The sequence below is a fragment of the Panicum virgatum genome, chromosome 6K (genome assembly GCF_016808335.1).
Source record: "Panicum virgatum strain AP13 chromosome 6K, P.virgatum_v5, whole genome shotgun sequence".
Classification (NCBI taxonomy): domain Eukaryota; kingdom Viridiplantae; phylum Streptophyta; class Magnoliopsida; order Poales; family Poaceae; genus Panicum; species Panicum virgatum.
In genome coordinates, this window is record NC_053141.1 from 38,309,812 (window position 1) to 38,322,306 (window position 12,495).

The window sequence follows — 12,495 nt, forward strand, 5'->3', positions numbered from 1 at the left end:
TTTTTGTGATGGAGTCTTTGATGCTTAGACTCTATGAGTAGAGTCTGTATTGGGACTGCCCTCAACGAGCAACCCCGTACGTGGACCCTATTAGGCTATCTCCAACCATTCCCCACATCCAACTCCCCCCAAACGTACTATTTACTATATTTTACTAACTCCCTCCAAAAGATTCCTCTCCCTATAACTCCTTCTCTCCAACCATTCCCCCGTATCTATTCCCTCTATATACTATCACTCATTAACTAACTATTTATTTATCGTTTTTGAATTTTTAAAAAATCATACAATATTTATATTGTTATAATACGCATTATCATCATACGGGGCTCAAACAGGATTAATATCGCGAAGAAACGGTGTGATTAGAGATATAGGAAGAGTTGAAACTCACCTTATATATCAGGGAGTTTCAACTCTCCCTGTATATACGGGGAACTTTGGGGAACCGTTGAGACCCTGTTTAGATCTTTACATATAAACACAAAAAAGTCGTAAACGCATTAAAGTGAAACGAAATTTTGCTAATTTGAAGTATTAAATGAAGTCTATTTACAAAACTTTTTGCATGGTTGGGCTATAAATCGCGAGACGAATCTAATGAGCCTACTTAATCCATGATTTGCAACAGTGATGCTACAGTAACCATCCGCTAATTATTGATTAAATATGGATTAATTAGCATCATTAGATTCGTCTCGCGATTTACAACATATCTATGCAAAAAATTTTGCAAATAGACTTCATTTAGTACTTCAAATGCCCTCTTTACATCTTTACACAATTTTGCAAAATGAACTAAACACCCCCCGAATCGGATTTGGTAGCCTTAAATCACCCACTCCTCCGCTGAAGGAGCTCCTTCTCGGCTGCTCCTAGCGGCTGCGCCTTAGCTTCCGCTTCTCCCACAAAATGGCAGCCGGATCTTCCAGCGACGGCGGCCTCATCGCCGGCGTCGACGACTTCTACTTCTCCGTCCTCGCCCACGGGCGAAACGACGACGACACCGTCAAAGACGAGCTCTTCCCGATATCCGACAAGAAGTACGCCGCGGAGCTCCAGCTGCAGGAAGTGATCATGTCCTCCGCCGTCGCGACGATCCCGCCACGTTGCGGCAGCCCGGCCGCAGCTGCCTCTAGCAACAACGCCGCAGCAGAAGCGGCGGCGTCGGTTCACGGCAAAGGTGAGTGCTCCTACGCCTCGTCGTCCCGGCCGTCGACCCCGCCCCTTGCCTTCGCCGCCGCCGCAGCCGCGGCGTCGCTCGTCTTCTGCAAGATCTGCATGGACGCGGTGCCGCCCTCGGACGCGCACCGCGCCAGCCGCGGCTGCGCGCACGCCTTCTGCGGCGGCTGCCTCGCGCGCTACGTCGGCGCAAAGATCCAGGACCGGATTGCCGGCGTCGTGTGCCCCGAGCAGCGCTGCGGCGGCGCGCTGGACCCGGAGCTCTGCCAGGGCATCCTGCCCCGGGAGGTCTTCGAGCGCTGGGGCGCCGCGCTCTGCGAGTCCATGCTGCTGGGCGCCAAGAAGACCTACTGCCCCTTCCAGGACTGCTCCGCGATGCTGCTGGTGGACGAAGGCGGCGGCGACGACGTCGCGGAGTCGGAGTGCCCGAGCTGCAGGAGGCTCTTCTGCGCGCGGTGCGCCGTGGCGCCGTGGCACGCCGGCGTGACCTGCGCCGAGTACAAGGGGCTCCGGAAGGAGGACAGGGGCAAGGAGGACATGCTGCTGCTCGAGATGGCCAAGGGGAGGAAGTGGAAGCGGTGCCCCAAGTGTGAGTTCTTCGTGGAGAAACGCGATGGTTGCCTGCACATCACCTGCAGGTACGCAGTAGTATTGCTGCGTCCATTTGCTGCATCCATTGTTTCTGCTGAAGTGAATGTTGAGGCATTGTTGGGGTGTTGCAATTTTTTTGAATCAATTATATATATTAGCCGGATCTGAGCTCTTCTTGCATTGAATCAATTATATACGCAGTTATTCCTAATCTTTAGTGTCTTCATTTTGCATTGAGAAAAAATTGATGAGTAATGTTGCAGGTGTGGCTTCCACTTTTGCTATGGATGCGGCGGCCAGTGGGGGACTTCTCATTCTAGTTGCAGCACAGCGTGAGATGTGATGGAAGCGATCTGGGATAAAAGCTAGTATATTCTGAACAAGAAATAGTCTTTCAGTATTTATCACGTTTTTTGGGTTTGCATGACTGATAAAATCTTCTGAAGCTAAATGTCTTCGAACTGGGAGAATTCGTCATGTTTTACTGGATTTTCCGCGTACTAGATCGAATGTGTTTTGCTATGGATATGGGGGCGAGTGGGTCATATACAAAGTGTAATATATGGTGTGAAAACACTTTCCAGATTTTCTGCAGTATGTGCCTGGGCTGTCTGGCCGGTGTACAAACTCGGAGAATTGGTTATGTTTTGCTGGATGAGTGGCAGATTCTGGATTTGGCCATCTCCGGAATGCTGTTCAAAACTTAACATCCTTCTACAAACTAAATTTGAGATCAATGTAATCTCTATCTCCAAAAATGGTCGGATTCAGTCCCATGTTGAAGAACTTAATTATCCGTGTGCCCATGATCCTAACCTCCTAATGACCCCAACTTATTAACTTCTCAAAAATTGAAAGGGACAGTATAGAATAGAGTGTATGAACAGTGATAAGAGCAAGTTTAATAATGGGTGAGAAGCTGGCGAAATTCTACGTGTGAGAGAAACGAGCCTCTGACGACACGATTCCACGGAGTCGGCGAGAACCTATCGAAACGCGCTGCAGCGCACACCACATTGAAAGGGACAGTATAGAATAGAGTGTATGAACAGTGATAAGAGCAAGTTTAATAATGTGGGCGTGATTATTAAATTTGCTCTAATGATTGGCTACAAAGCATGAAAGCAGTATTAAGAAAATCTATTGCTTATCCAAACAACCTAGAAGTCGATAATCCCATAATCTCGCATCACTAGTTCAATTAGACCCCATTTGGATCGGGTGATCCGGGGCCTAAACATTACTAAATTCTGTCTATGCATATTTAGATGGGATATATCACGTGCAAACTAATATCTCCGTGCAAACTATGCAAATTTCAATATGGGCCACCGGATCAACATCCAAGGGGCATAGAGAGATTGGGTAATTTTACAATTAACCGCCCGCCCTTAGATTGAGTAATCACACTTTTGAAAAATACCCCCTCCCACTCTGGGCGGCCCTCCCCTTGGATGTTGACACAATGACCCAGATTGAAGTTTGCATAGTTTGTACGTAGAGGTTGGTTTGTGCCTAATATATTCCCTATTTTGATATATCAACTAAATTTTAGGGATACATAGAAATATAGAAATGTTATTTTTGCTATAGGATCATGCTGTCGTTGTATCTGCATGCGCATAGATGAGAAGAACTTTGTCTTTTCAAAGTTGGTTGGTTGGTTGGTTTAGTCCAAATCAGATGGGTTTCGAGGATTAATCGAAGTTTTAGTTTTTTTAAATATATGATTCATATTAAGGAAAATAATTGGCAGTACAATAGAAGGGCAACTTGACATAAGATGACATAAAGAAAATAAAATTACACCGAAGAGTTTTCTGGTCGTCTTCTTCATCCGATTGTTCGCCGCCCACCGGAGCTTGAAAAACACACTGAAAAGGCAGTAAGAAAAAGGGACACTTGCAAACGCTATCGCCACACAAGGCTTTGAAGACCGCAAAACCACTCGCTGCTTGCAACGAGATCTAGCAACTGCTGAAAGAACCTCTAAAGAACATCGGCTGGGGGAACACCCTAAGCAACACATGCTTGCAATCCTTCACCACCAAAACAGAGGGTTGAAGAAACCGGATCTTGTCGCCGAACAAACTGAAAGAAGAGGTTGAAATCGCCACAACAAAGGACAACCAACTGCATCTCCTAGCTGACACACCAACCGCAAAGATCTGCAGAGAACCTTCAGATCTGGCAGAACTAACTCTCACTTGGCCATCGTGGGAGCCAGAACAGACTTCGTCGAGGTAGGGAAAGGCTGGAGAGACCTTATTCCAAAACGTCATCGTCACCACCACCTCGTCGAGATGTCGCTGGAGAACCAAACCCTAAAGAAACTAAACAGATGTAAGAAAAGGATAGGTCCCCCCTCGTAGAGGAGGGGGACTTAGAAAGCAGCGGTGGGAGGGCCTGGCGGCAGCGACTGAAGGGCGGCGGAGGCGAAAAAACCCTTGGGATCTGGAAATTGTTTCTCAGGAACTTAATCGAAGTTTTAGTTGGGATAACACTAAACTTTAGTCTATATTTTAGTCCATCTGTTTGGATCATCTAAGAGCAATTCCAATAATGGCCGTTTAATCAGGAGCCCTCCTTGGTTGAGTAGGGGCTCCCTCTATTTTTAAGGGTCTATTTTCTATGCTCAACTTCAGCAAAAACCTCTAAAACTTACCCTCTGTTTCTTTTTCTCTCCTATTTTAACATACTCTCCATATATATTCTTTATCATACCACTAAAATTCAAATGTAAACATTTTAACACGTAGAATGGACCAATTTCAAATTTCAATTTCAAATATAAAAAATAAATATTTTAAATATAAAAATATAGGCATGTCGCAATCATCCAGCACATACATAGTTCATTGCAAAAAAAATTATCATCAAATTATAATGAATCATACTGGCTAGCGCTATGACGCGCCAACGCTCCACCAGAATCACGAAGTTTCTCAAGCAATTTCTATATCTGCATTATTATTTTTACTACACAATTGCAATTGGATGGATAGTGGCCACATTAACCAATTCGAGATGCTTGCTGCATGTTCTTCGTGCTTTCAATCAAACCATGCATGTCTCATATAATACTAATAAGAAATACTCTGTTTCGAATTATAATTTGTTTGACTTTTTTTTATCTCAAGTTTGATCACTTGTCTAATTCGAAATATTGTGCAAAATATCACTTCTTTTATTGTGTCTTTCTTGAGGAATTTTACAATGATTGAAAAAATAGGAGCTGTCTATCTGATAAAATCATACGATTGTGAAGGTAGGAAGTACCTAGAATAAAATACCTGATACTTCAAAAATATGGACCAGGTACCAAAAAGTGAGATCGAATTCTAATTTAATTTAATTTAATTTTATAAATACTTTCTATAGATCAATGGCTTGAAAAAATTCAAGGTAAAAGTATCTGAAAGTAACCTTTGAACTTTACCATCATTGTAAAAGAATTCTTGTTTGTTAATACAAGTTCTTCAAGAATCTCTACTATTACAAGTTCTTCAAGAATCCATCAATCGGAGTCCTAATCGAAATCCGGTTGACCTTATATTAAGTTAAGGATCAAGACCTTTTAGAATTAGCATTTGATGAGTAAAATAGAAAAAGTCTAAAGTTCTCAATCGACACGTTATGTTATTATAAAATAAATACGGTATGTAATATATATGTTTTTATATGCTAATCAATATATTTATATGGCTTTTCGTAGCAATGCATGTGCATATCTGGTGGTAGCTTAAATTTAACTATGTTTGTATAAATTTTTTGAACAAAACAAGTGCTTAAACGTAGATGCTATTTTTCTATTTCCAATGCATTTACATTTATTAAGAATTTTGGGAACAATTAATAATGCACTGATATAACTAATTTCTGGTGGTATCCAGTTTTTTTTTATAATATCTACATCCATAATCTATATCGTATTAGACTGGATTCTCGCGATGGCCGTTGTATCGCGAGGAAGGCCCAAGAGAGAACAACGCAAGTGCACATATTCTGTTCTGGTGTTTCTCCCTTGACGGGATGCGATCCGTACTGTACATACATGCTATCCGTCCTCTCGTGAACCCTTCCCATGATGGAAAATACGGATTTTTTTCCCAAAGAAAAGGAAAAAGGGATATACTCGTGGATCCTTCCCATGGAAGTCGTCACCAAGGGAATCACCGGAATGCCCCCCGACCTATATATAGAAATCCCAACAGAACCCTGAATCCAAACCGCTTTGATCGCATCTGATCCGAGTCGCGGAGGCGGAGATGAGCTCCTCGTCCGGTTATTACCTGCGGGAAAGGAAGAGAAGCCGGCGCGGCGACCCTCCGCCGACCGCTGCCCACAAGCGGCGGAATGGCGGGAGCCGAGGGGGCGCAGCTGCAGCCACAGCCGCAGCAGCAGCAGCACCACCCTGCAGCATCTGCATGGAGCCCATGGCGCCCGGCGCGGCGCACCGCGGGGGCGCCGACTGCGCGCACGAGTTCGCCCGCGCGTGCCTGTCCGGCCACGTCCGCGCCAGGCTCGAGTCGTGCGGCGGCGGCGGCGCCGGGGCCGCGGTGCGGTGCCCCGACGCGTCCTGCGCTGCCGCGCTCGACCCGGAGCTCTGCCGCGCGGCGCTCCCGCCCGAGCTCTTCGAGCGGTGGTGCCGCGCGCTCTGCGAGTCGCTCTTCCTCGGCGCGCGCCGCACCTACTGCCCCTTCCAGGACTGCTCCGCGATGCTGCTGGTCGACGACGACGGCGGCGACGTCCGCGACGTCGCGGAGTCGGAGTGCCCAAGCTGCAACAGGCTCTTCTGCGCGCGGTGCGCCGTGGCGCCGTGGCACGCCGGCGTGACCTGCGCCGAGTACAAGGGGCTCCGGAAGGGGGACAGGGGCAGGGAGGACATGATGCTGCTCGAGATGGCCAAGCATAGAAACTGGAAGCGGTGCCCCGAGTGCAAGTTCTTCGTGGAGAAACGCGAAGGTTGCCTGCACATTACCTGCAGGTACATACGCAGTAGTATTGCCGCGTCAATTTTTTCAATCTGCTGGGGAGTGAAGAAGCGTTGGGTGTCGCAAAATTTTCAGTCAATTAGATTAGCCGGAATTGAGCTCTTCTCGCATCCTATGCAGTCCTTATTAGCAAATCTTTTGTGTCTTTATTTGCATTGAGAAAAAAAAAATGATGGGTATGAGATGTTGCAGGTGTGGCTTCGAGTTCTGCTATGGATGTGGCGGCCGGTGGGGCGGCCATACTCATTCCAGTTGCCGTGAGATGTGATGGAAGCGATCTGGGATGCAAGAAATAGTCTTTGAATATTTATCGTCTTTCGAGTTGCGCCACAGCGTGAGATGTGATGGAAGCAATCTGGGATGCAAGAAATTGTTTTTCAGTATTTATCGTCTTTCGGGTTTGACTGATGAGTCAGAAGCTAAAATGTCTTCAAACTCATTCTAGAATGTGTCTTGCTATGGCTGCGGGGGCAACTGGGTCTCATACAAGTGTAATGGTGTGAAATCAGTTTTCAGATTTTCCGCAGTATGTGTCTGGCTTGTGTACGAACTGAGAGAATTGGTTATGTTCTGCTGGATGAGTGGCAGATTCTGGATTTGACTACTATCTCCGGAATGCTGTTCAAAACTTTTAACATCAAACCAACTAAATTTGGGATCTCTGTAATCTATCTCCAAAAATGGTCGGATTCAGTCCCACGTTAAAGAACAACTTAATTATCCATGTGCCAATGATCCTAACCCTGCCAATGATCCTAACTTATTAGCTTTTCAAAAATTGAAAGGGACAGTAGAGTGAAAAAAATGCTAACGATTGGCTACAGAGCATGAAAACTGTATTAAGAAATTCTATAGCTTATCCAAACATGTTTGATCATGGTGTAGAATATAAACATCCAACAAACTAGAAGTCGATAGCCCCATAATCACGTCACTAGTTCAATTAGGCCTCGTTTGGATAGGGTGAGTACTGAGTAGGGTGATCCGGGGACTTTAGTCCATGCATATTTGGATCTATGAACTAAATTTCAGAGATACATAGAAATATAGAAAAGTTATTTTTGCTCTCGGATTATGCTGTCGTTGTATCTGCATGCATGCGCATAGTGCGTAGTAGTTTGGTCTTTTCAATGTTGGTTGGTTGGTTTCGTTCAAATTAGATGGATATCTTTATTAGTTGGGATGAAACTAAACTTTATTCCATATTTTAGTCCACCTGCTTGGATCACCTAAGAGCATCTCCAGTAATGTCCCAGGCTCCCTACTTGATTGAGTAGGGGCTCATTCTATTTATAGGGGCCTATTTTCTAGGCTCAACTCCAGCAAGGATCTCTAAAACTTAGCCCGTGTTTCTTTTTCTCTCCTATTTCAACATACTCTCCATATATATTCTTTATTTTACCACTAAAATTCAAATGTAAATATTTTAACACGTAGAAAGAACCAATTTCAAACATAAAAATTCAAATTCAAATTTAAATATTTTAAATATAAAAATACAGACATATCACAATCATCCAGCACATACATTGTTCATTGCACAAAAAATTACAATCAAATTAGAATGGATCATACTAGCTAGCGCTATGACGTGCCCATAAACCCTCCACGAGAATCACAAAGCTTCTCATGCAATTTTGAAAGTGATCGGGTGCTCTAGTCTAAGAGGGGGAGAGGGTGAATTAGGCACTCTTAAAAACTTAACCTATGGCTCCAACTAGTTTGCAAAAAAATTAAACTAAAACAAGCTATCTAGATGTGCAACTATGGTTCTTCTAGTGTGAAACCCTCATTCCAAAAAGAGTTTTGCAACATATAGCCAATCCTAGCAAGATACTACATTAATAAAGTAAAGGCACACAAGTTGCAATATGAAATACGGAAGCTTAAAGAGAAGGGATGAGAGGAAGCAAACTCTCAACACGAGGATTTATCCCATGGTTCGGATTGCCACAAAGGCGCCCCTACATCCACGTTGTTGAAGTACTCACGAAGAGTATCGCTTCCCGGCAATCAAGTCTCTTCCGTGAACACAATCACGGTCACCTTGATCCCGATTTCCACTAAGGGAGATTGCCCACGAAGGAGGGGTCTCCGTCCCCCACACAATGTTGTCGACGCCGCTCCATACCAAGTCGGAGGGTCGTTGACGTGCCGGCGAGCCACCAATGCTCCAAGGAGGCTGGCGCACCGAAGTATAAGTTTGGTTCACTCTAGAACCAGCCATAAGGATCACAACCTTGCTTGTTCACTCTCTCAAGAGCTAATCTAGCACTCACACTTACAAAACTAGTGCTAAAAACTAAGGATATGATCAATATGCACTTGGGTTGGCTTGGAGGTGTTCTTCAATGTGTATGGGGTCTCTCTAGTCTCCAGCAACCTCAAAATGGCCGGGGTGAGACGTATATATAGGCCACCAAGTCTCGGAGCCGTTGCTCTAACGGATAGCTGAAAACAGCAAACCATCGGATGAATCGATGCCTCTGCATGGGGTGGCGTCGGTTCATCCGGCCACTCTCAGACCTGAAGTAGCCGTTGAGCTTCTGACACACTGTCTGCGGAACCATCGGTTTAACCGATGACTGGGTGTCGGTTAAACCGGTCACTCACAGCATCTGAACTAGCCATTGGACCTCCTTCTTCAGCTGACGTCATTGCACCGATGGGATGCTCCGATGCACCAACAGTTCAACCGGTGCTGAAAGCGTAGCTCTTCCGCATTTTACATCATCTCTGGAACATAGTATGTTGAATGTACCGATGGTCGTCTTGACCTCGTCGGTTCAACCGGTGCCACTGAGATTTCCTCACTTGGCTCAGTTGACACACCAAATTGCGCCGATGCATAGGGCGTCGGATCTTCCAACAACCATCGGATGCACCGATGGTGGGGCCATCGGTTTAACTGGTGTAGCTAAATCTGCAACTTCTCGTCCAATATGTCGCGGCGATCTTTTGGATACTTCAAATATCTTACTTTGACACCTCTACGACGGATCGGACTTGTCATCTTGATGGTGGATTGGACATGGCGTCTTGACGATGGATTGGACATTGCGTCTCGACGATGAATTAGACGTGTTGACTCATATCTATGGGACCTAATAACGCCTACAAGTGTGATCTCACAAACTCATTAGTCCCATTGATTATGTTATCACTCAATCACCAAAATCACAAACAATTGCCTAAATAGGGCCATGTTCCTCACAAATTTGTATATCTACAATATTATTTTTACTACACAAATGCAATTGGATGGATACTGTCCACATTAACCAATTCGTGTTGCCTGCCACATGCTACTTCGTGCTTTTCAATCAAACCATGCATATCTATACCTATACTATAAAGAACCTTAACTTTTAAAATCACCATCCACCAAAAAAATTCCTACCCACCCCTCACACCCCCTCGCTATCCCCATCTGGAAGGAACATGGACAAAGAAATCAAGAAGAACAAGAAATCTATAATATCTATTATTATACTATAAAGAACCTTAACTTTTAAAGTCACCATCCACCAAAAAAATTCCTACCCACCCCTCACACCCCCCTCGCTATCCACATCTGGAAGGAACATGGACAAGGAAATCTAGAAGAACAAAAAATCTATACTATCTATTATTATACTATAAAGAACCTTAAGTTTTAAAGTCACCATCCACTAAAAAAAAATCCTACCCACCCCTCACATCCCCCCTCGCTGTCCCCACTTGGAAGGAACATGGACAAGAAAATCTAGAAAAACAAGAAAAAAGGAGTGTTTCTAAAATGTTTCCTAGCCTTTGGGCCATTTTTTTCTCACCTTACGCTGCCGTACCCCCGCGCGTACCCGCCCGGAATCTACGCAGCCCCTGCGTGCAGCAACGACGCGAAATTTTGGCGAGCCAATCAGGCCGCATACCCTGCGTTGCCGCGCCGCTTCTCGTCATGCCAGCGTCCGCGGCGGTGGCGGCCTCTACGCCAATCAGGCCGTAGATCCTGCGTGGCCGCGCCAGTGCTCATCACTCCAGCGTCCGCGGTGGTTGCGGGTTCTACGCGCCACCACCCCTCGTTGCCACGCCGCCGGCCCGATCCTCTACGCGCTGCCGAGTCGTCAAAGCAATGTAGCCGCGCCGCCGAAGCCGCCAACACCCCGATCCAATACGCGCCGCCCGGAGCAGGGGAGGGGCCTCGCCATGGGCCGCCGCGCGCGGTGTCTCCGTCTCGCCATGGCCGCCGCCGTGCGCCCCCGCACCGCCGTGGCCGCCCTCCTCCCTCCCGTGCTCGGTCCCCTGTGCGAAGCGGCGGCGGGGCCGGCGCGGGGCCTGAGCGAAGCGGCGGCAGGGCCGATAAGGGCGTGGGGCGGCGGCGGAGCCTTCTCTCCCTCCTTCCATCCTGCTTCTCTCTCTCACGACAGCAGCGGGCGTTCGCTGCCATCTGCCAGCCCGCACGCGGCCACCACGCCGGATCCGCGCGGGTGGTGGGTGCGCGCGGCGGTGCGGAGTGCCGCGGCAGCGGCTGCGGCGGTGCGGAGGCGGAGGCGGAGGCGGCGAGGCGGAGCACCCCTCCGCCCTGGGGGCTCGCCTCCCCATGGAGCTCTCTAGGCCCGCCCCCCTCCCTCGGCCGGGAGATGCTGCAGCTGTTGGATTGATCTCCTTCCTAATAGGCCCAACGGCCTATTAGGCCCTTAATCCGCGCCCTGATCGGGGGCGCCCAACCCTTAATGGTTGGTGGGCCCCCACTGTACAGCGCCAAAATAAAAAGGGGTGAGGGGCCGGGGCACTAGTAACGAGGTTCACCGCGCCGCCTAGACCCTCACCCACAGTAACCCTAAGCCGATCTACTAGGGGGCGCTGGAGCAGCGGGAAGTTCCACCATCGTCGCCGCCAGCTCCGTCACGCCGTCGCCGCCACCGTCCTCGACGCCGTCGCGCTGGCATCGACCTCGCTGCGTCACTCATCGCCGCCTTTGAGTGGATCTTCATCAACGAACCCGAGATGGCCAGCTCAAGCTCTTCTGCAGGCGCTGAAGGTCCTATCTCTCTCCCTCTCTCTCTGTGTTCTTGTGTAGATCTAGAGACTCTTGTACTTGATGTAAAGAAAAGAAGGTTGAAACCTCACTGATCCGTGCACTAGTGTGATCCTAAAGCAAACAATGGTATCAGTCGCCTTCCTAGCGCATAGATCCAGTAGGGGAAAGCATGATTCAAAGACGAATCGAAAGAAACCAAGAATAGAAATGGAAAATCGGTCATGGATCGAAAAAGTGACAAACCCTAACCCTAGCCAAAGAACAGAGACGACGAGGCTTACCTAGGCTTTAGTCGCCAGCACATCAAGGGCACCCGCGACGCCGGTACGCCGGCGCACGGGATGGACCCGCTCCGCCGCTCGTCGGCGAGCGGCACAGAGCCGGACTCCGCGCGCGCGGGTACTCCGGAAAGGGCTCCACCGCCAACCCGCTCGACGGCGGCGCGCTCCCGCATGGGAGAGTGCGCGCGCCGGCGAAGGGGGTGACGGCGGCGCTGGTCGTTCCCTCCTCCGCCTAGAGAGCCGCCGCCGTTCGCGTGGAGAGAGAAGGGGGAGAGAGAAATGCCGCTAGGGTTCAGGGGGGAGCCGGCGTCGCCCGTTTTGGTCGCGTGAGGCGTGCGGGCGGCCGTCGGATTCAGATCCAACGGTCAGGGGCGACGCGGCGGCGAACTGGCTGAAAATGGCCCAAGAGGGGCGCCGTGTTGGGCTG

General features: G+C 48.1%; 1 protein-coding gene and 1 pseudogene across 1 annotated transcript; both read left to right on the forward strand.

The window, feature by feature from the left end:
• Positions 1-842: 842 nt before the first annotated feature.
• LOC120639210 (probable E3 ubiquitin-protein ligase RNF217) lies at positions 843-2,243 on the forward strand. Its single transcript, XM_039915202.1, has 2 exons — positions 843-1,820; positions 2,037-2,243. The coding sequence occupies exons 1-2, from the start codon at positions 913-915 to the stop codon at positions 2,107-2,109; spliced, it is 981 nt and encodes a 326-aa protein (XP_039771136.1). The 5' UTR covers positions 843-912; the 3' UTR covers positions 2,110-2,243.
• A 3,886-nt stretch (positions 2,244-6,129) lies between these two features.
• Positions 6,130-7,096, forward strand: LOC120713460 (annotated as a pseudogene).
• The last annotated feature ends 5,399 nt before the right edge of the window (positions 7,097-12,495 follow it).